The sequence below is a fragment of the Scylla paramamosain genome, chromosome 33 (genome assembly GCF_035594125.1).
Source record: "Scylla paramamosain isolate STU-SP2022 chromosome 33, ASM3559412v1, whole genome shotgun sequence".
Lineage (NCBI taxonomy): Eukaryota > Metazoa > Arthropoda > Malacostraca > Decapoda > Portunidae > Scylla > Scylla paramamosain.
Genome location: NC_087183.1, coordinates 6,064,231 through 6,088,868, shown reverse-complemented (window position 1 = coordinate 6,088,868; position 24,638 = coordinate 6,064,231). Strand labels below are relative to the sequence as shown.

The following is a 24,638-nucleotide window of genomic DNA, read 5'->3' as shown; positions in this document are numbered from 1 at the left end:
GTTGGAAGAGTTTGACTACGCAAGGTGTAAGCACGAAGGCATAGTTTTCGAGAACAGTAGGAGGGACCCAGATCCATAAGCCTTCTGAGGTTTTAGGCTAGCAAGGGCATGGAAAACATCACTGCAACGGATTTTAATGAGTAGCATGAAGTAGTCAGAGGGTAGAAGAGAGGAAGGAAACAAGCCCTGAATCTTCCAAGGTAGAGTTTTTAGCAAAGGTTTGAGTGAAGAATTCAGCTTTAGAAATAGATGAGATGGCAGTGGTGCCATCTGGTTGAAATAAAGGAGGGAAAGATGAAGAAGCAAAGTTATTGGAGATGTTCTTGGCTAGGTGCCAGAAATCACAAGGGGAGTTAGATCTTGAAAGATTTTGATTTTCTATTAATGAAGAACAGACACTTGTTTAGGTCATGCTGACACAGGCTGGTCCGGTTAGACAAAGCCTGTGTTAACTTGTACTGTATAGGAAATGAATGGGTCAGGCTTGACTACTTTTGCATTTTTCATGTATATGTACATATAGACCATATCAATATGATATAGAAATAAATTTTGATATGCAAAATATTTTCAATAAACCCCCTCCCAAAAAAAAACAGGCTGTTTAAGGCCAATCCTGGGAGCATGTGATGCTGGAGTGTGTGAAGTATGCCAGAGACAGGGTTGAGATGATGCCTCTATCCAGAGGCAAATATCAGGTAGATGTTATCTGTATTTTGAAACCCTTGGTATTAGTCTCTTGTACAAAGAGAGAGGAGAGAGAGTGAGAGGAGAGGAGAGAGAGGAGAGAGAGGAGGAGAGAGAGAGAGAGAGAGAGAGAGAGAGAGAGAGAGAGAGAGAGAGAGAGAGAGAGAGGGAGAGAGAGAGAGAGAGAGAGAGAGAGAGAGAGAGAGAGAGAGAGAGCATGAACAAGCAATAAATGAAACACATGTTTAACCAATCACTTTTAATCATAACCAGGTCACATTCAAACTAAGTAGTCTGTACATATAAACCTTTGACATACTCTCTAGCAACACTAACATGGCAAGTGATGCTTACTGGCACTATCTGAAGTTCTCACATCAGATTACTAATAACGTGAAAAATAAATGTATGACTGACTGCTGATTATGATGATGAGATGTCACAAATACTCATGCAAGACATGCACAACCTGACACACAATCTTGCAAGCTGGTGTGTAAATAAAGAGTATAAAAACAAGATACAGTGAACATCATAACCTTTCGAGTGGAATAAAGTTTTTGAGAGTAAATTTGATCAGTTACAAATTTAAGTTGAGGGCTTCAGTTTTTTCTTAAGATGTCCTGCCTACCTGATAAACCTAAAAACACAAAGGAAACTAAAAAAAAAAAAAAAAAAACATTCAACCCAATAAGCTTTGTTAATGAGATCAGTAGGGATGACAAACTTTGAGGCTAGGATTTGTTACTCAAAACTTTCTGTTGAACTTAAATATCTGCTACATAACAATTTTCTCATGTGATGTACATAGCCATAACATTGTGGTTATTCCCTTCAGTGGGCAAAAGAAATAATAAACAAAACAAAGAAGATCAATACACATCAATGTTCCTTCTAACCTAATTTGGCTGGTGACAATAAGTGAGTATTGAGCAGCCCCAAACTTATTGGCAATTTATCAACCCGAGTATTATTTGACTTGAGATACAAATTAAGAAATCCCAGCCATCACCATTAAGTCTTTGGCTATGTAATTCATAATCCTTTTATTTGACTGATGTAAAAATATAAATTTAATGTTTATGAAACACATGATAAAAATATATGTACTTCATTTAACCTACAACCAAACACTGAATGCACAGATGTACTTTTACACACACACACACACACACACACACACACACACACACACACACACACACACACACACACACACACATACATGCAGTCTCACTTTCTCTCATATACACACACACACACACACACACACACACACACACACACACACACACACACACACACACACACACACACACACACACACACACACAAAATGTATGCTTGCAGTCTCTCTCTCTCTCTCTCTCTCTCTCTCTCTCTCTCTCTCTCTCTCTCTCTCTCTCTCTCTCTCTCTCTCTCTCACACACACACACACACACACACACACACACACACACACACACACACACACACACACACACACACAAAGTGAATGGATTATGGCAAACCAAATAAGACAATGCAATTTGATTGGACAAGTTCATGAAATGTGTGAGTTGGTAAGTCAACTTGCCTACCATACAACTAAACCTAGAGTATATACACCCATGTCCCCCTGTCATACTTGTGGCTGTGGCACGCTAGCACTGAGGCAGGGACATGGCCCAGGTACAGAAGGGGGAGTTGGGAACCACCCAACTCATGTGGGGGGAGACCAGCAACACGCCGACCTAGAAACTGCAAAGACAAGAATGACAGATGCACATGGTCAGTGAGTCACACCTCCAGAGAACTGTGGGAGAAAATAATGATTACTCACACAAAACTGCTCAACACACATTACAACAGAAATTTACATTGACACATTAAACTCTCCAGGTTTTTTACAAGGTTACATACTCAAATACATAGTTGTTGTACATTGTGTTCAATAGTATATTAATGAGAAACAATTCTTGTCTACAGATTCTGAAAATTCTACTCAAAGTTCTTTGCGGTGCATCAAACACAAAAATATTTTCAGGTATGATTTCTTGCCGTAAAGCTTAACTTTAAAACACCTAACATCTTAACAAACACAGACAAAGCAATATGAATCAACAGTTCTGATGAGTGAATAAATATAAACTGATTAATCAATAGCAATATTTTATCCTAAAGACATATAAATAGAACTTTAATTAAATTCCTCAAATTTATTTTGGTCATGAACTTAAGTTTTTTTCCTCATCCAGAAAAAAGTACGCACACTTAATTTTCTTGAGAAAGTGATCAAGATGACATCACTGACACTGGCCTCAGCACTGTAATGCACACACTAGCCACTTGCCCCATATTTTTCATTGCTTCCACGCTTTCTTTTTCAAAAAATATAAGCCTTTGCATTTATCACTTTTTCTTTCATTTCAATTTCAACACTATCATATAGTCAGCACCATTAAGACAGGCTGAGGTGTATTACAATGGGATATGAATAATCACTTCAGCATCACTTAACCTGCAATGTCTACCATCTCAACTGTTGTTGATTTCTCAAAGGTTCTTAACACAAGTGCAACATGATGACACACTCATGGCCTAATATTTCCTACTACTCAGTAGTTCTCAGACTTTTTTGTTAGTATCTTGAATGTAGTGATAGATTTTTAACTGAAGAACATGATAAATATTGATATCCATTGTGATGAGCCATACTGTATGAGGGAACCATGACCCCATCAGCCTGATCTGGGTCATAACACTAGGTTGTGAATTACTGACATGCTGTGATAATGAATGCACTAATGACAACTATAACAACCATGAAGTAAACTGAATACCTCGTACAAAGTTATGAAAAAAAGAAAAAATCACTAGTTTCATGTTATTTCAAGAAAATTTTAATACATAATACCATAAACTGGAACAAAATTCGTACATAAGTTCTACATACAAAGGTACACCTTTGGCAAGGAAGTGGTTTGCACTTATGTCCCAAATAATACAGGTACCTTTCATTCCAATCAACCACACTGAAATTAATTTAATAATTAACCAGCACAATATTTTATGAGTATAGTGCTGTTCCATATGCCCCTTCTACATTTTTATATGAAAAATATGAGAAAATGCATCAATAAGGATGCAATCTAAAATAACCATGATAATTTAACAACTAAAAAGAAATACAATTATTTTAAATTATTGAACAATTTGTGGTGAACCTTGACTAAGCAGGTGAGATTCCCTGAACAAAAGAACTGGCAAACATAAAAGGATCTTGTATGTATCGAGAGAGAGAGAGAGAGAGAGAGAGAGAGAGAGAGAGAGAGAGAGAGAGAGAGAGAGAGAGAGAGAGAGAGAGAGAGAGAGAGAGAGAGAGAGAGAGAGAGAGAGAGAGAGAGAGAGAGAGAGAGAGAGAGAGAGAGAGAGAGAGAGAGAGAGAGAGAGAGAGAGAGAGAGAGAGAGAGAGAGAGAGAGAGAGAGAGAGAGAGAGAGAGAGAGAGAGAGAGAGTATATGGGCAGGATGATTTCAAACATATTTGGCTGAAAGTGATGGCAATATTAATATTATAAACTGTTCAAATGCCATTCTCAAGATAATGAAAAATTTAAAATGTGACCGATGTTGCAGAGATTGGTTTGTGGCTGTGAATCCTGGGGAGGCTGATAGTCACAGACTATATAGAAAATTTGTAATGCCATATATTATAAATATTATTTAGTTAAAATTGATGATGCTGCCAAAAAATTATGAATCACTATGAGAATCAACATACAAATTTTTGACATTAAGAATTTTTAAGTGACAAAAATTGTCAGCAATTATAATTTTCAAAAGCAAATTCAAATCAACTAATAAAAATTTAATTACCATTACCTCAAAATCAATGAAAATACACTGTAAGGAGAAAATTCATACGAACATTTTATAGACCCAATTTACAAAATTTCAACTTACAAAATGTTTTCAAGAAATATAATTCATTCATAAGTCATTATTCACATGTTTATGCATTAAATGACTCCCAAAGAACATTAAAAATAAATTAATTAAATAAAAATCATCTAAAACCAATAAAATCTTAATTAGTTTCTTAATTCATTCAGAGTAAAACCATTACCACCTCTGTAATATAGTACAAATATATTACTTCTCAAAAGAACCCTTGAACTGTTTTGCTGTTTAGTTTATCAAATATTAACGAACAAAAATATTTAAAAGTTCTACGTTTGTTAGTTTGACACTTGCTGAGACACACATGACGCAAGGTTCCTGTCACCACTATCAATAAATAGGTCAAAGCAAATGTACTGTACACAATACTAGGAATGACATCCACAGGCAACTACTGCCAAGTAATAAATGTGTTTCATATAAAATTAAGACAGCCTTATATAACAGGTACTTCATTAAACTTTTGTGTTAAATGCACGTTTTGTTCAACAAGTCAAAAATTGTTTAAATATTGAGCAAGAGACTTCATTCATTAAACCATGACTTTATACTAGCATCATATGTAAGGTTGCAACAACTATTAAAGTTGATTAGACAGATCACGAAAATGTTCAAGTTTTATATTTGAAAAATCACTCGTGTCTGTGTCCTTACAAATGTCTCACACCTGCAAAACACCTGAAAGCCTATCATCACCAGTCAAACTTGTCATATCAACAAGCAATGGATTCTGAACTAAAATCCAGAGCAAAAAAAATACAAACCAAAAATAGATTACCATAAATCCACAAAATATAATATATACTATTAGGTTCATTCATGTCCAGTCTGCTAGGATGTAGTTGATGGAAATCTGTCATTCAACTGAACAGTTGACTGTTCTTGTCCCATTAGGCACTTATGATGATGTAGGAATGAATTTAATGAATTATGATTACATATCAGGAAGCTCACAGGTAGTTGTCAGATCTCCAGTTTACTCCTGGTGACATTAACTGTCACAGTAAAACTGACTTTTGTTCATTCTTCATATCCATAATGATGCATTAAAGTATGTAAAGAAATCTATGTTGTGGAAATACTTGAACATGACACATGTAATCATGATCACTAAGCAAGGTTGAGGCAACACTGCATATCACTATTTTAGTGTTGTAATGACAATGTTACCAAGAGGTAATCCTGTTGAGCAACTACTCAAGAAACTAGTTGTAATAATAAACAGTTGCAATCCTAATCATAAGTATCCTGCATAACATGCAGAAACTTGGAACTTAAAAATATTTTACACAAGGTAGAAAACTGAGATGATAAAAGACAGAGGTGCCACGAGGTGAGCTTGTTCCCTTATTCTTGACTCGTTTTTATTACTGCTTCTTAGTTACTCTTAGTTCTCCTGAAGAGGCAATGGTAGAACTAATCAAGAATAAACTAACCTTGCAACAACCATATCTCTTTTCAGCTCCACTTTCTTGGACTTCATAATATTATCCAGATGAGAACCACTTCACCACAAACATTAAGGAAACTCAAAGTAAAAATAATTAGCTTTTGGTCGAGAAGTAATCACATTTCAGAGAAGTAATTAGCCTTTGGTCCAGAAATAATATTTCTTTTTTTTTTTAAGGGAACTCAAGTAAAAGTAATTAGCCTTTGGTCCAGAAATAATCACATTTCAAGTGTAAAACTATCTTGTACTGAGCATTTAGGTGAGGCTCCCTTGGTGATTTAGCTTTTCACTGCCCTGCAAAATCCACCTGTGCCACACCTTAGGTAATCTGACAATACCCTTGCCTTCAATTAAAGGTTCTGTATTGGCTTTTTCTTCTAGGAAATTGGTATTCCTTTCATAGTATGGTTTTTTTTTTTTTTTTTTTTTTTCTGGCTACTGTGAAATACATGAGGATGTGTGGCTAGTGCAGAAAGGAAGTTTTTTACTGCTGATGGTTTGAGGAAGTTATCTCAGTTACCTAATTCCACCTGACCCATGGTGTGGTGTGTGGCCATGGCCTATCACCTCGGCAATGTCAGAAAGCAGCATGGCAAGCATTGTGGCACACCAGGATCAATGCTATTATCCCCAAAAAATAATAAATAAATAATAAATTAATTAATAAATAAACTAATTAATCAATTAATTTAAAAAATTAAAAAATCAATGATTTTCCTTATTAAAAAGTGACTGTATTCAGATTCATGTTGAAACAATAAATAGTTAACAAATCACACAAAGTTAAGAATCATGACTGGCATGGCACTGATGGGCAAGAGAATCCCCATGGAAGCCACACCTAAATGCTCAGTACAAACTACTTTTATTATAGCAAATTCAAAACTGAGAAACAAAATTGACAATCCTGTTACAAATGACTGTGAAGTGTTGTTTGGATAATGAGAAACATTTGCACGACTGAAAGCACCAATGGAGGAGAATATGAGGTCATTTTTCTTAGTTTTCCTACAAATAACAAATAAATATCAACATTTACTTCTCAAAAAACATGAGTTCTTGATTATCATATATGAATGAAATATGAAAGGGGTTTGATCTTAATACTCAAAAACCTCCCAGATATAAAAGTATGACAATAAAACAGTATAATATGTAATAATAATAATAATAATAATAATAATAATAATAATAATAATAATAATAATAATAATAATAATAATAATAATAGTGTGTGTGTGTGTGTGTGTGTGTGTGTGTGTGTGTGTGTGTGTGTGTGTGTGTGTGTGTGTGTGTGTGTGTGTGTGTGTGTGTGTGTGTGTGTGTGACAAACATATCCTGGATTGCTGGAGTTGCTGGAGGTCAACTACTAACATGCTACAACTAAACATAATACTAGAGTTACAATAGTGAGTTCAACATAAAAGAGTGGTCACATTTTCAAAAGACATGAATCAAACTGAAAAAGTTGCAAGATAAAGTAGCAAGAAATGGCCGAGACATTAACACTGCCACAGATACACATTCTGTAATAATGTAGAAAGAAATGGTTGATGAGTTAACACTGCCACATACATATTCTGTAACATGATGTAATTACAAAAGCTCTTGATACCATTTTTCAAATACCATCTTGTATCACTCATCATTACAATAAATGTCTAACAGGCTTGAAACTGTTATCTTCTGCTGCAATACTGATGTAGTACAAATTATCTGTAGACTCAATGAATACCTAGCTTTAATATTATTTATGTATAAAGACTATAAGTAACTGCAAAATTATTGTCAGTCTATGACCGAAATGCTGCTTCTTTGTATTCTTTCAAAGTAAAAACATTGCATATATAATCATTCAGAGAATCTAGATTATCAAGAACGCTTATTTATAAAATCTCAACTTAATTCACATTATTGAATTAGATGAGAGGCAGCAGTTATATATATATATATATATATATATATATATATATATATATATATATATATATATATATATATATATATATATATATATATAATAATAACCAAATGAAAAGTAAACAATACCAACTCACTGGAAAACTACCTAGGTAAGCAGGGTGTAATTTGGACAGCTTCAGGTTTTGAATAGAAGAGTGCATGTGAAACACTTAGGACATGAGACACAGCACAGTAACCTTCCAATAGTTTTGACCGAGAGACAGACAGACAGCCTAACAATATTCCCTGTGGAACATGCTGACTTAACATATTCATAATTACCCACAATCAAATGCAGAATGTTCCTAGTCCATGGTAAGCTAAACAAAGGGGAGGAGACTAGGAAAGATGTCATTATAAGTAAAATATAAGTGAAATGCTCATCTATTTCCTACTATTCTAAACATGCAACTCAAAATAAAGTACTGCATAAAAATATAGCTTTTCAGAACACATAAAATGGAGCCATGTGAATTCTTCTAAATTTCTAAATACAATTTGGTAAAGCATTGTGAAGTAACATCATGGGTTTCTCCAGCTGTCATACAATGTACTGATATACCGACACTCACAGGTTTATGTGGAAATATGTTCCTAAATTCATATTATCGAGTAAAATCTGAAAGTAAAAATTTTTTAGATCCTTTACTTTTATCCTCTCAAAATTAAGAAAAGTCTTTTGTTTCATTTTAGGATTCATTCCATTTTTGTAATGCAGACAACTATTTTGTGAAACCAATGATGTATTGTTTATGTCAGGCAAAGACAACCAGCAGCCTGTGGGTCACACGTGGCTTGATGGCACTTCCATGTGACCCACTGAACTGTGTAGCTGCAGGATGCATAAACCAGCTCTGCTGTTGGGCCCTGCTGTGGAGACTGCCCAATATGCTATACAACTAATCTCAACATTATGAAGCATGATAGTCTTCTCTTCCACTAACATCTAAAGACTAGAATACTTATGAATATGGATAAATATATGTATGTAGATGCCTTGTGTTGGCAACCCAATTTACTCATTATATAGATACACAATATGTATGCATATAAGATACTTCCATTGACATACCTCTACTCATTCATGTACTTTATTATAAGATGTTTTATTCTTTAAATCTGGGACTCTAAGATTCATCCACATCAACATTATAATGTTAGTACATAGTTTACCCAAGTCATTTCACACTTCTGAAAGTCCCAGGTCTCAGTAGCACATCACCTCTATGTAGACCACTGTACAAATTCATCTTCTCACACAAACCCTTTATCCTATTTGAACTTCAGGCTCCTGACTCAACACTTCATTCACCTAACCACTCTATTATCTTCTTGGTCTATTTCTACTAGGATCAGTACATAGTTCTCCCTTTCTCCATTCTATTTGTAAGACCACAACACTTCAGCACTCCCGTATGTGTTCTCTCCAGCAACACATACCAGTTTTCACATATCTCTCTGACCCAACTAATCCCCATTCTCTCAAACTCTAACAAAACTGTTCTTAGACTTAAAGCAACTTATTTTTCTTGAGGTCATACATAGTGTCTTTTCTTTCATATCTAACTGTATTTTCTATTTTCAACTATTTTTGCTACATATATTGTTCAGTCAATTAATTTTTATCTTGGCAAAATATTAAAATGCAATTAGTACATATATGCAATATGCTAAATGTTACTGACCATCAGATATTACTTGCAAATATTTATTTTTGCTGATGTAACTGAATATGTCAGTAATCTTGATAAACTTGATTGTAGTAGTGAAAAATGTATCTTTAGAATCGGCCAAGAGGGAAATTATCTCATAGTTTAGTCCACCAACTCAGAAAATTTGTCCATTCTTCAGTTAAAGAGATCACCACACAAGTATGGGTTTTGGGATCAAATTCTTAACATCTCAGCACTAAGGGGTCTATGCTCACTATGGGACACAACACAACCAGCTGTTTTGTTAATTCCCTTATGAACTATCTAGTCACTGACTACAAAACATCTGGTTGTTACAATATGTTTGTACAACTAAATAGCTCATCAAAACAATTTTTCAGTATCATACTGTGAACAAAATGTATGAAATATCTGTAAGCTAAATTTTGAGCTAAGGACTTAGATGGCCTTTTTTTTTGGTTTTCAGATTCATGAAAAGTATAAGGACTTAGCCTATTTTTTTTTTTTTTTCTTCAGATTCATGAAAAGTAAAGACTTTAGTCTGATTAGCTTTTCATGTCCAAGTTGTGGAGAAGTGTCTTGCAAATGTGAATATTTGATTTATTTCATTTACAAATCTGAATATTTGATTTATTTAATTTAAAGTAATATTTGACAAATAAGTGATCTCATCAGAGTAAAGGTTTGTTCTTCCAGTACATCATACTGAAAAACTTGTGTGTTGGGAACACCAAGCACAACACCACAAGCACCAGCAATGGACTTAGGGAGCTGAGTAGATCACAACCAAGAATTATCACAGGCAAGAATCGCAACTTCATTCCCTCCAGCCCAGGACCCCTGCACCATAAATCCACCATTGGTGTGCACAACCTAAACCCACGTCACATCACACATGTGAGGATATAAGGGAATATCTTGTAATAATAAAGGGAAAAAAGTACAATAAATTAATAATAATAATAATAATAATAATAATAATAATAATAATAATAATAATAATAATAATAATAATAATAATAACAACAACAACAAAACAAATAATAATAATAATCATAATCATTATAACTCTTTGGTTTCATGTTGAACTTTACAGGTAATGTTTTATTATTACAGATCCCACACTATAATGAAAACTACAATAAAACTATAAAATACAGTATCCATCTTTCAAACAATAAAACAAAGATGGCTATCTATTTATCTTTCAAACAATAAAACAAAGATGGTTCTCTATTTCTGTTGACTTAACATGGTTAACATAATTATAGATTCACAGACACTGTAAAGAAGTTCATGTAATTCTGTGACCTGCAAGCATGAGAGAGAGAGAGAGAGAGAGAGAGAGAGAGAGAGAGAGAGAGAGAGAGAGAGAGAGAGAGAGAGAGAGAGAGAGAGAGAGAGAGAGAGAGAGAGAGAGAGAGAGAGAGAGAGAGAGAGAGACTACACATTATGACAACAATGTAGTCTTCTTGAGATGATGCCACATCACTCCCTTCACTTGAGCACTGATCCAAAGTGCCAACACTTGCTTCCTTTACTTCACTTTCTTGACTCATTCTTGGAAATGCAGTGGTGGTGCACCTTGAGATATGATCACATGGGTAAATATCTCATCTATTGAGACTCGCACAATTTTCACACATCACTATTCCTTTATGTATCCAGTATAAAATTATTGAAGCTTTTTGTATAATCTTATATACTGTACAATTATTCAAAATGGGGAAAGTACCACCTCCTTGAAGTAAACTATTGAGACTGAAGACAGAAGACACACACTAACACCACACAAACTTCTTTTCTTCTTTACACTCGATATTCAGAGGATAAAATATCCAGGATTTTCCACACCACTACTTTGGATTTCAATTTTCAAAAAATTTCAAATTCAAACTTTCAATTCATTATTCACCTTTTACGATTTTTTTTTGTGTTTATATGTAATGCCAGGATTAGGTAAACATTCTCACTGAATAAATACTTCAAGAATGCAAAAAATTGCTTTCCAAGCTTGAAGGAACCTGAAAATCTGCTGAAAATGAATGTAAATTCCTGGCACACAGAACTACTATGTACAGACACACACATGGCCAGATACCACTCCCCAGGCATTATATAAAACTATTAAAATTCAACATCTAGGTCCCTGAGATAAAAATACACCCGAGTTTTAGGTGTAAAGTACTGCCTACATCAACATATACTCTTCCAAATGTGACTACCCTAATATTCACAGTTATATATCACAGACAGTTGCAAGACTAAGTCATTTGATGAAAGTCAATATGATTCTAAGTGAATCCAATATTTACAGTGACAACTTGGTGGCAAAATAAAAATGTCAAGTCACTGTCCTTAAGTCAATGCAGGGAAATATAAGATATATTTGAAAGACTTCACTGAAACTGCTAGTCCTTATGGTATTTACAGGACACCACTATTCCCCAGCCTAGCCTCACTACCAGCACAACTCCACACCTCCCTCCTTCATCTCCACAAGCCCCACACCACCAGTAACCCACCCAGCCAGCCACACTGCAGCTCATCCCCTCAACCTGAGTCACTGGGGCAGGAGGAGGAGGAGGAGGAGGAGTAGACCAAGGAGACGTTACCTGCATCCCAAGTTGACAGAAAAGTCACCCCTTCATCATCGCCTCAGCTTGACTCTGTTGCTGCTGTTGCCTCCACCTCCACCACCGCCACCATGTCGTCCCTTGGATTTGTCTCGCCGCCTGTTTCTGCTTGTGCCACTGCTGCCGCCACCAGCACCTCCACTACCACCACCACCACCACCACCACTGCCTCGCCCACTGCCAGACTTCTTGTCGTCCCAGGAGCTTTTGGCTGGGCCAAGACGAAGGTGGACAGACAAGCGCTGGGAGCCCTTCCCCTCAGAGGCTGCAAAACAAAATGCCATCACTTCTTAGACATTTATATTGCAACTCTTAAACTTCTATACAAATCTGGTTTATCCACGTATCAAAAAATGGATATACAGTAGTTCTTTATCTATGGAGGATAAATATAGCCTCTTTATCTGAATGTAGACAAGATGAGGGAAGAAATATACTCACTGCGTGGCTCTGAGTTCTTGCCTGAGGTGACCTGTCTGTCCTCACCAGAGCCAACAGTCACCAGAAGAGGCTTCCCTTCTGTAACACAACATACATTTCACTTCACATACCATTCACCATCTTCCATGAATTGCTGCATCATCATCCATCATATACAAACATTGTACCTGATAAACAACACATAACAAACTTGAGGCAAAACTTACCATGCTGCTTTTTCCTTTTGTTGTCTGCTTGTCTGCCCTTGCCTGTCATGACCTGCCTCGGGGGCTCGTCTCGCTCCTTCCTACGGCGCTTGTTGTCTCTGTCCCCACCGCTGCTGCTGCTGGCCTTCCCAGCGCTTCTCCTCTCCAACGACGTGTCAGTGACTGCTTTGCGCTTCAGCATGTGCCTCAGGTCAGTAGTGTCAATGCTGTTTTTCTTCCCTACAGGTGGAGGAAGTGGTATGGGCAATGAAGAGTTTGGTGAAAGTATATAACTGATCTTGTCTATTACTATCTCTCATGGCTAAAAAATATATTACCATCCTGATACATTATATTTACAAGCAGAATTGGAATTGAAGATCTTAGGGGATTTAGTTAAGGACCACACACAGAGGCAATACAGAGCCATGTTGATGTGTATCAACATGATGAGTTTCTTACCTTCCTTTGATGTCTTGGTATGTGTTGATTGCTTCTCTTCTTCCTCACTGTCAGAATCTGCTTTCTTATGCTTCTTCTTCTTCTTCTTACTCTCTTTTTTCTTTTTCTTTTCCTTTTTCTTCTTTTTGGATGACTTACTTTTGACTGAATCTTTTTCATCATCATCCTCCCTATTCTTCTTCTTTTTCTTCTTTTTACGTCTTTCATCCAGATCTTCTCTTGGCTTCTCTTCCTTCTTAATTTTTTTGTCTTCCTCCATTTCCTTGGAGGGAACAGCTGAGGATTTCTGAGAAGACCTCTGTGATTCTTGGGAAAGCTGAGATGGCTTACTGTTTTCCATTTTCTTACGTTGAGCATCATTCTTCTTCTCTTCTTCTACAGCTCTACCCTCCTGTTTAACTATTTGGTGCTGCTGCTGTGGATGGTGCTTCTGTTTCTCCTGCTTTTGTTCATGTTGCTTCTGTTGCTGCTGCTTTGGTTGGTCTTCAGGTGGAGATTTGTCCAATTTTTCTTCTTTCACTTCCATCCTGTCTCTCCCTGAGGTTAGTTCAGGAACCACATCCTTCTTTGTCTCTTGTTTTCCTCGGTCCTCACTCTCCTGCCCAACAGAATCTGAGCCAGGTCGATCCCCTGCATTCTGGTCTTGCTTCTCTGGTGTAACAGGGTCAAGCCAGGGGCTACCATTGCGTCCCTGTCTTTGTGGAGACTGAGACTGCCTCCGAACCTGACTCACCTTCCCCTCAGGTTTGGTTATCTTATCTGCACGGGAATTTCTGCCAGACTCTTTCTTTTCCCATGAGGAAGATGAGGATGGCCGGTCCTTGGCTCCAGGACTCCTAGACTGGTGCCGGCTAGAGGAGGCCTCTGACTTTGTACCCGCATGTCGTCGACTCCTGTTGATTGGGCTCCTGCCTCCCCTGCTGCTTCGTCCTCTGGATGAAGAACTGTCACCATTCTTAGCTCCATGGGGCCTTGTGGGAGCCTTGTCTCGACCTGGTGACCTCTGCTTACTCTCCATCCTCCTTGGTGACTCATGCCTACGGTTGTCTCTCTTGTCATGTTGGGAAGGACCAGTGGTGTCCTCTCGGACTCTATCCCTAGCCTCTTCTGTCTGCTTTCCTTCCCTTTTCCCAAGGAGAGGTGAACGCCCTCTTGGGGCCTGAGGACGCTGCTTGTGGAGTGAGGGGTCCTGGGTTCGAACTCCTGCCATGGGATTGGGTCCCTGCTGTGGTTGGCCAGGACCTCCGCGGGACTGTGGTGGTCTTTCGTGGGGAAGTGCAAGAAGAGGGTTTGGTCTGCTTGGCATCCCTGACAGCTTGTTGGTGTCCTGATATGAGGGAGGTCCTCGAGGTGACCGGAGTCCTTCCCTGGGACCTGGGTGGGGTGACATCTTCCGCCCAGGCATTGGAGGTGTCCTGGGGCCGCGCCGGCCACCCATCATAGCATTAGCTCTGCCTCGTGGAGACATTTGGCCTCCCCGTCCCACAGAGGGAGGGAAGGCCTGCTGGCGGCCAGAGAATGGAGACCCAGAGCGTGAGCGTGGACGCATGAGAGGCCGTGGTGGTGACATCTGGTGGGGAGCAGGGCCAGGTGCAGGACGGTCCCAACCAAATCTTTCTGATGGCTCCATTAAAGGTTGTGGACTTCTCCCTCGTCTTGGTGGACCTGGAGATCCTCGCCTTGGTCCATGCATGGCTCCCAGCCCACCCCTTCCATGAGGCAACATGCCTCCTGGTCCCTGGCGACCCCTTCCTGCAGAAGTGAAGGGCTGATCCCTGCCAAAGTGATGGTCTGGGTGTGGGTACACATGAGGCTCGGGTCTGTCCCTCTGATGGAAATGACTCTGCCAGGCAGCTTCTGGCAACAGTCTTTCTGGAGAAAAGTGTTCCCTGCCATCCCTCCTTCCTGCACCAGACCAGGGAGGGCCACCCGGTGGTCCAGCCTTGTTGTAGTCCTGGTAGTGTTGACCACCATTCATGGGGCCCTGTGGGGGTGGACGGTGGGTAGGAAAATGGCCAAAGTCATTGGGATACTCATGAGATCGTCCAGGCTGCAGCATGAGGCTTGGAGGTGAAAACCTGTCACCCTGCATGCCGCCCTCTGCCCCAGGACGGCCATAACCAGGGCGGTGGAAGGTGCCTCTCGGGGACCGTTCCATGAGGGGTGGTGGCATGCCCTCCAGCCGGGACCTGGGGGACAGGCTCCTGGCAGGTCGCCCATAAGGACTAAGGGATCTCCTAAAGGTCCCGGGGGGTGACCTGGACCTCCTGCCCCTTTGGTTCCACTCTCTCCTCATGCCGGGACTGGGGGAACGGGGCACAGGGCTGTGGGGCCGCATGGACATTGGGGGTCCTCTTCCTGGCCCAGGACTTTTGGAATTTCTGAAGGCAGGTCCCAGTGTGCTGTTTCTTTCAAGACCTGGACTCCTGGAGAACCTGGGCATCCTGCGGTCAGGGCTGAGGGACCTGTGTGTGCCTGGAGGACTTCTGAGGAGCCGCCTCGGGGAAGGACTCCTGTTGTGGTGTGGGGAAAGGTTCCTCTGGCGTCCCATACCAATGGGACTCTTGGAGTGGTGGCGAAGGACTGGACTCCTAGGCAGCATGTGACCTGGAGGACTCTTGGACATCCTCCTGGGTGGTGGAGGACTCCTGGAAAGACGACGTGGGCCAGGACTTCTGGAGAGGGGGTGGTGGGGTGGGCTGCGGGAAAATCTTGGTAATGGAGAGCCCCGGTGGGTCCTTAGGGGCCTGGGGCTCCGGGACAGTCTCCGGGGTAGAGGACTCCTACTGGAGAACCTGCGGGTGTGAGGACTGTGGGAGTACTGCCTGAGGGGGCTCCTAGACAGCCTGCGGAGAGGACTGCGGGACATCCTGCGGGATGGGCTGTGGAGGTGTGGGCTCTTGGTGGAGTGTGGAGGAGACTTGGAGAGCTTATGGGACAGAGGTTCCCGGCGAGGCAAGGGACTGCGGGAGAGGTTTCTAGGAGGTGTTCTGGAGTGCTTCCTGAGGGGACTTCTGGAGTGCCTCCTCCCAAGTGGACTCCTGGATATCCTACGTGGCAATGGGCTCCTTGATCCCCTGCGCAGTCCAGGACTCCGAGAACCTCTGCGGGGAGGCAACGGACTCCTTGAAGACCTGTGATAGGGTGGGCTGCGTGACATCCTGCGAAGGAGAGGACTCCTGGAGCCCCTCCTGGCTAAGGGACTCCTCCGCATCCCTGGACTTCTGGACTTTCGAGAGCCAAGGCTGCGACTTCTTGCTCTGGGAAGGGGACTCCTGCTTCTACCTCTGAAAGGACTCTTCAGTCTCCCTCTGAGGGGACTTCTGGACAGTCTGCGTGAGCTGCTCCTCAGAGGAAGCCTCCCACCCGGGCTGTGGGGACTCCTTCTGGGTCCTGGACTCCTGCTTGTGCTCCGTCTTGGCAGAGGACTGCGTGAGCCCCTCCTTGGTGGTGGACTCCTGGATGAGAATCTCCTGGGATGAGGACTCCTCGAACCTCTCCGAGGCAGGGGACTACGGGACCCTCGCCTCAGGGGAAGAGGGCTTCTGGAGCTCCTTCTGGGAAGGGGGCTGTGTGAGCCTCTCTTGTGCAAGGGGCTGCGGGAGCCCCGCCTCATGTATGGACTGCGGCTGCCCCTCCTTGCGTACGGGCTGCGGGAGCATCTTGGTGGTGGACTGCGGGAAAGTCTTCTGGGGAGCGGACTTCTCGAACTCCTCCTTGGGATTGGACTCCTAGAACCTCTTCTTGGGTAAGGACTTCTGGATCTGAGTCTTGGTAGAGGGCTTCTAGAGCCTCGTGGAGGACCTCTGGACTTGCCCCATGGAAGGGGACTCCTTGACCTTCTTGGAGGGGGACTTCTTGAACTAGGGCGACCTGGACTCTTCAGGGAACCTCTGTTAGGTGGGGGACTGCGGGATCCCTGGTGACGGAAAGGACTCCGACCCTTGGTTCCAGGCGGGGCCCAGGGAGCCCTGTGGTCAGGTGGGCTGGCTGAGGGTCTTCGTTTGAGGGAAGATCGAGGGGACATCTGCCCTGTAAAGGGGTACTTTTTGGGTGGGCTGACAGAGCCTCTCCTGCCTGAGGATGGAGGCTTGAGGGGTGAAGACCTAAGATCTTGGCTTGGTGGAGGGGACTTGCCCTGAGAGCTCCTGGACAACTGCCTCTGCCGTGCATTGGCCCCAGAGGGTGGAGCAGGCTTCCTCTCACTTGCTGCTTCTTTCTTCGTGTCCTTGACATTCTTGTGCTTGTCAACTGAGCTGGTCTCACTCTCAGAGTCTGATCCACTGGAGCTCCCAGAGCTGCTGCCACTGCTGCTTCCTGAACTGTCACTGCTGCTATCACTACTGTCTGACTCGCTGTCCTCACTCTCACTCTCACTGTCTGAGCCCTGTATTCTCCGCCACCGAGCACTCATCTTTTCCTTGGTTTTGTTGGGCTCAGGGGATGCTTTCACTGAGTACTTGTCCTGCGGCAAGACTAGCTGCGTCACTGAAGACTTTGACTGCATGGGCTGGGGACCCCTGGCACCATAGTTTAGTTTCCCACCCCTACCTCCTCTGCCCTGCCCCTGGTTCCACTGCTGCCTGTTCCTGCCCGGCCCACCACTGTAATAATTTCCTCCACCACCCTGGAAGTTATGTCCTTGGTTCTGTCTATTAAAGTGAGGCTGGAAATTTCTGTTGTAGTTAGGAGCACCAAGCACAGGGATGGTGGTTATATTGTTGCCCATGGGGTGACTCTTCTCATAGTTCTGAAAATCAAAACAGTGCATTCAAAGAAACACACTTCAAAAAGAATTACTCAGTTTGCTAAAGCTTATCCAAAACTCATCTAATTCCTACATCTACCATAATAAAGACACAAGCACAGTTCACCAATTTACATCCATTTCTATAAAGCAACAAAACAACCTGCTTATTTATGAAAATCTACACACACTTCCTTAAATTTCAAATAATATAAAAATCTTAACACACACACACACACACACACACACACACACACTTCATGCTGCTATACAGGAACATTTTCTTTGCTAGTTTTTTTTTATTACACTGCTACATACAAGCTTATCAAATGTGCAATAATCAGATAGGGTAGTCAGTATATAAATGCTTGGCATCCTGCACCACAAGATCTGGGTATGTACATTGATGTGGCAAGTGGTTCAAGAAAAATTGCCATGTTGTCCATTACACCAAACTTTGTAACATTTGAGTGTCAGAAACAGAGGACAGCATGGCCTGGGGCAAGAGGCCCTGGGCTGCCACAGACTGAACATAAATGCACTGGTAAATCAAACATTATGCTGCATTAAGGTTTTACACATGCACTAATGACTTCAATAAATAGTGAGGCACTATGAGAAAATTGTGCCCCAGATCTATCTTCAACTCACATGGACAAATCAATAAACAAATAAATGAACAACTAAGAAATAAAGCAAGTATATCATGAGGCAAGAAGAACAGCAATACTTCCTCCTTTCTATCCTACCTTACCCTCTTCTTGCATCACTACCAACCCTGCATCCTACCTTACCCTCTGCTTGCATGGCTATCCTCCTTCCCTTTAGATCCATTTATACACCTTACCCTCTGCTTTCATGCCTATCTTCCTTCCCTTTAGATCCATTCACACAAGTTCCTCCTTTCCTCCACCAGTCATTCCATCACTCCACAGCCCCTACCTGTGCTGGCCGGAAGGACTGCGGCCGACCAATGGGCAGTGGCTTGTTGACACTGAGGTGCTTTTCTTGTGGTGGATCATGTGCTGGAGAGACCTCGGCCTCATTGACGCGCTTGCTCAGCAGTGCCTGGATGCGTAGCTCGGCTATCTCATCATCGCTGTTGCCTCCCTGACTGTCATCATCTCTCTCCTCCTGCACAGTGAACAGTGGCAAGGGTGAGCCACACTGACCCTTCTATTCAGCTAAACTACTTTACACAAACCATTCAGAACAATGCACACACACACACACACACACACACACACACACACACACACACACACACACACTCAATGGAGCAAAATTTGTACCTTTATGGTTAAGGGGTGTAAGTTCTTTGAGACATAGTCACTCATTAGTGTGATCAAGTACACTCACCACAAAAGCCTTAAAGCTATGAAACCGACAAACTTAAAATCATTACCAATTAAAAAAATTCAATTGCAACAGAAATGACAAGTTTGTTATAGGACAATTCTGACACAATGCAGACTATTAAAGTTACTTTTAAATACAGTGACACATTTATACTAAGTAATAATGCCTTGTGGCTTCTGCCATCCATGAAATATGTCCCTCCATTCCTCACACAGCAATGCACCACACCACCTACCTTCCTCACCAAACAGCTCTGACTTTTTGTGTGTCTACAGCAGTAAGTTTTGTGTACATGTGCATGCTGTTCCTACACAAAATGTGATACATAAAATGGCATAATGGACAACATGTAAATGACTTTATCATGTAATAATAAGGCTTTTTTTCTTTCAGTGTTGTTATATGCAAATGTCTGAGGAGAGATTAAGCACTGCACATGGTTCTTTACCATAGTTCCCTTCCATCAATAGTACAAGTAAGCATACCATCAGCATATATTATATATATATATATATATATATATATATATATATATATATATATATATATGACAATACCCATTTGAGCAATAACACATGCACTTATAATTGGAAAGATACAGATAGTAATAAACTGAATGATAATATATATATATATATATATATATATATATATATATATATATATATATATATATATATATATATATATATATATATATATATGAGAGAGAGAGAGAGAGAGAGAGAGAGAGAGAGAGAGAGAGAGAGAGAGAGAGAGAGAGAGAGAGAGAGAGAGAGAGAGAGAGAGAGAGAGAGAGAGAGAGAGAGAGAGAGATTAAGGATTTTGAACACATCCCATACTTGGCAAAACAAATAGATATAATACTGAATTTGACTTCCGCTCTTTAACTCAGAAAGACAAGGAGGTGGCCAAGTGGTCAGCACTCAAGCGAAGCGATTTTGGTGACCTGAGTTGATGTCCTGCCAGAAGCGGACCATTTTTCAGCCTATTGTTGAGAGGCCACAGAACACCCAAATGCTTCCTATCAACCCTATCTTCAATGGTGACTGCATCAGGGAGCAAGAGGGGGCAGGGTGGCATGAGCAACTCCAATAAAAATCCTGTCTGTACCACCATGATGAGTGAGGGCCAACAAACTAAGACTTGACTGAGTAAAAGATTACCAACTAAGCCACCAAACAGAAAAAAACATTAGCAGTATTTCCTACCAGCACTACAGGCCATGAACATGAAAAAAAAAATAATAAATAAATAAAATAAAATAATAATAATAATGATAATAATAATGATACTACTACTACTACTACTACTACTACTACTACTACTACTGCTGCTGCTGCTGCTGCTGCTGCAACAATAACAACTGCTACTACTGCTACTACTACTACTACTACTACTACTACTACTACTAAGAAGAAAAGAAGAATATTAAAAATCCAAAAGTCAAGACAAGTGAAGAACACTACCATGACACTTGGAAGAATGAAACATAAATATGCCGAACACCACCTTTTTAACAATCTGTAAAAGACTTTTAAACAAAGCTAGTATACTCACTGTAGTGTATGTCTGTAAAAGTTTTAGACAGCCCCCCTCCTATAATTAACTCACAAATCCATGTTGAAATCAGAAGTGCCTCCCAGAGCCACAAATTGTGTTCACACACTGAACCCTGGAACACTTCCTATGCGCCTCAGTAGTTAATATGTGGATGAAATATATAAAGTTTTTTTGACCATATATAAGCTCAGCTTGTTCATTGTATCAAAACTAATGAATGATAAGCATTTTATTATGAACATTTTATTATGAGGTACATTTTATTTGCGAGATATATAAAGGACACTACGAGGGTATTACTACACACTGCCCAGTGAGGGAGGGCATCACAGCACCATGACAGTTTGACTCCAGCCATCATCATGGAAACTTTGGAAGATTGTGATCTACGTTTGTTGTTATGCCTTTGAAAATGGCCACTTTAATCTTCACAGCCTTGAAGTTTGGCACTATTTATTTTCTCTTGGCAAGCGTTAGTGATCTTATTTATTAATATATGATGATTTCAGATGCCAAGCCTTGAGGAATAGCATGCAACTGCCACAGTATACACTGGTTAGTTAGGTTAGTATTCTTAAAGGGGGGGGTGGGGGTCCAGGGGGCAAAGCCCCCTCCCCTGGTTAGGTTAGTAATGTTAGATCAAGTTAGTGTCCTTAAGGTGAAGGGCCCAGGGGGGGGGTGGGATGCCAAAGCCCCCCCCAGGTTAGGTTAGTATCATACAGGGAGGGTCCTGGGTGAGCAAAGCCCCCCAGTTAGGTTAGGCAATGCTATGTAATGTTATGTTAGGTAATGCTAGGTTAGGTTAGTGTCCTTAAGGATGGGTCCAAAGGGGAGTGGGGGCAGGTGAAGGTCCCCTGGTTAAGTTAGGTAATGTTAGGTTAAGTAATGCTAGGTTAGGTTAGTGTTCCAATAGGAGTTCCATGGGGGCTTTATCCCCCAGGTCAGGTTAGGTAAAATAAAGATAAGTTAGGCTATAAACTTTCCCACTTGTTAAAACATGGCATCTTATCCTTAGACTTTTTCATGAATGTCCAAACCTGGCCTAATTTGACTTCCCCCACCATGAAACCTCACTTTTCGTGTCTTCTCCCCAAAACCCAATTCCCTTTAGGTCCCCCAGGCTTGTTGGGGGAGAAAAAAAAGATTGGGGATATTGATGGAAACTGCAAATATATTGAAATTTCCCTCAAAAGTGACAGGTTCTGTCCCTGGATTTTTTTAAGTGCCCATATCTCATCTATTTTGCCCTCCCCCATCCACAAAGCTCACTTTCCCACCAGGTCCCCAAGCTTGTTGGGAATAGGGAGGGAGATATGGATGAAAAGAATGAAGGCAGTGTTCTGCATTTTTACCAAAAGGAATATGCACCATAATTATGTTGTGCCAACAAATGACCAATAGACAAAATTATGATAAATAATGGATTCAAATAGATGAAGATGTAAAAACTTCAATGTATGAAGAGAATTACTGTTCCATCAGCATAAGTGCAGCAATCAAGACACAAAGCACATGGGACACAAGTCATACTACAGCGAGTATCTTCACCTCCCTTGCATCTGAATCAGCTACCTCTCATCTCTTGATACACAGAAAAACTTATATGGGGCTAAATTATAAAAGCTGATGCGTATTGGTAGGGTGGCAATATCTGAAGCTTTTGAAAAAGCTATTAAGATAAAATTATGGTCAACAGTTAAGTAACAATACATTTGTTTCCAGTGACAGGTGTCTTACCACAATCTTAAAGTTATAAAATCTGCTGAGGAAAAGTTACTAATGAATCCTGACCATTTCTTATCAGCTCAAAGGTCTCAGGATTAATGAGAACACTAGCCACAATGGAGAGAAGTGTAGAAGATAACATATTCAGTTTCTAACAAGCAATGCACATAATCAAGTCAAAATCACTCAGATCTAAGAGAATTCTGGTTAGCCTTCACTGTTGTGCTAAATGTGAAATTCAGAATGAAGAAAGCAAATCATGATTGACATGCCCATGCCACGAGATATAAAAGCTCCAAGGAACAGCATTTGTCTCAATTCCACAAGATTAACATTCAACCTGAAACTTCAATAATGGGCGAGTCAAGCAAACGTGTCAGTGACCAAAGAACTAAGAACAGAAACTTTACAGGGGGAGGCTTAAATAGGAAACGCTCCAGGAGGAAAAGTTACGGGGAGAATTTTGCAGGGGGGATGTTAAGGCTTGGTGGGGAAGGACATTTAACATCTATGGGAGAAAATCCGGGGAAATTAACGTCAAGGAAATGAAAATGTCGGCAGGTGAATCAGTGTACAATAAAATCTTCTGGAGGGGAACAATCCACGGAAGTAAAAATATCCAGGGCTGGGTGAGGGAGAAGGGGAAGGATTAACCACGAGGAAACACCACACTGGAAAATGTCTAGGTGTGAAACAAGTCATGGCATCAGGAAGGAAGAATGTCCATGGCAGGAACAAGTCGCCGAGATCTGAAGGAGTAAAATAATAATAATAATAATAATAAGCAAACAAGCAAGCAGCAAGCGAAGGTCCGCATCACACACAAGCCCAGCATCCCACCGCATCTCACTGCCCAATCCCTGGTGGTTATCCTCGAGAAATACCACTGTGGGTCAAGGCACTGCGCTAAGTTATCCTCCTCGCTCTCGTGTCCGGCGAGGAGAAATTAGCGTCAGCAATGGAGGCACAAACTGAGGACAGAGACCAGTGCTCTCCTCGCCCCTCCTTCCCTCACGTCACCTCGTCCTCGTCTCCTTCCTCACCCTCTTCCCCTCGTCCTCGTTCATCCAGGGGGCAGGTGCCTTCGTGTATTTACCAGCAATGCAGCCCACGCCTCACCACACGCTCTACATCACGCACAATAGCCATAAAAACAAACGGAAACATACACTCACCGAATCAGCCATTTTAGGGAGCGGCGCATTCTAAACTGCACGATTTTACTACAATTGATTTGATTTGCTGTTGTGATTCACGGGCTGAATATGGTGGGAAATGTATATGAAAAATGTAATGTTTTTATTTTGTGAGTGTCAAACTGTATTGATATTTCTGTTGTTGTAGTTATCTGCACAATGCTGCGTAATAATGCTCCCTTGGTGCATTCCAGTGTAAACGTTTATATTATATAATGAGTCATTTTTAAACAATATTTAATGATATAATGGTGTATTAATTTAAGTAATGAAGATTGCTGTTACCTTAGGAATTTGTAACGGTTGATTTTTTCTTTGATTGTTTACTTCTTTTATGATATTGATGTTATTTTTATTAATTTTAAAGTATTTTGTTGTATTTTCTTTTATTCATGAATAAATAAACAAATATGTACATTTACTTTCCACGAATCACACACAACTCAAACTTCTTACGCATCAATAAATATATAAATAAATAAAGAAGAAAAAAAAAATATATATATATATATATATATATATATATATATATATATATATATATATATATATATATATATATATATATATATATATATATATATATATATATATATATATATATATATATAT

The 24,638-nt window shown here is 40.5% G+C and overlaps 1 protein-coding gene across 5 annotated transcripts; it reads right to left on the bottom strand.

Moving 5' to 3' along the window:
- Positions 1 to 931: 931 nt before the first annotated feature.
- On the bottom strand, positions 932 to 24,156 carry LOC135089557 (serine/arginine repetitive matrix protein 2-like). 5 transcript variants are annotated; one of them, XM_063985253.1, is made up of 7 exons: positions 23,874 to 24,004; positions 19,126 to 19,317; positions 13,437 to 18,186; positions 12,996 to 13,214; positions 12,790 to 12,867; positions 12,328 to 12,613; positions 932 to 11,296 (listed from the first exon to the last, which is right to left on the bottom strand). In XM_063985253.1, exons 1-6 carry the CDS (start codon positions 23,895 to 23,897, stop codon positions 12,363 to 12,365), a joined length of 5,514 nt encoding a protein of 1,837 aa, XP_063841323.1. In that variant the 5' UTR covers positions 23,898 to 24,004; the 3' UTR covers positions 932 to 11,296; positions 12,328 to 12,362. The 5 variants fall into 5 exon arrangements, with proteins under 5 accessions (XP_063841323.1, XP_063841322.1, XP_063841324.1 ...); XM_063985252.1 differs by having other exon boundaries at positions 932 to 2,427; XM_063985254.1 differs by lacking the exon at positions 23,874 to 24,004 and adding an exon at positions 24,006 to 24,156 and having other exon boundaries at positions 932 to 12,613.
- Between the last annotated feature and the right edge of the window lie 482 nt (positions 24,157 to 24,638).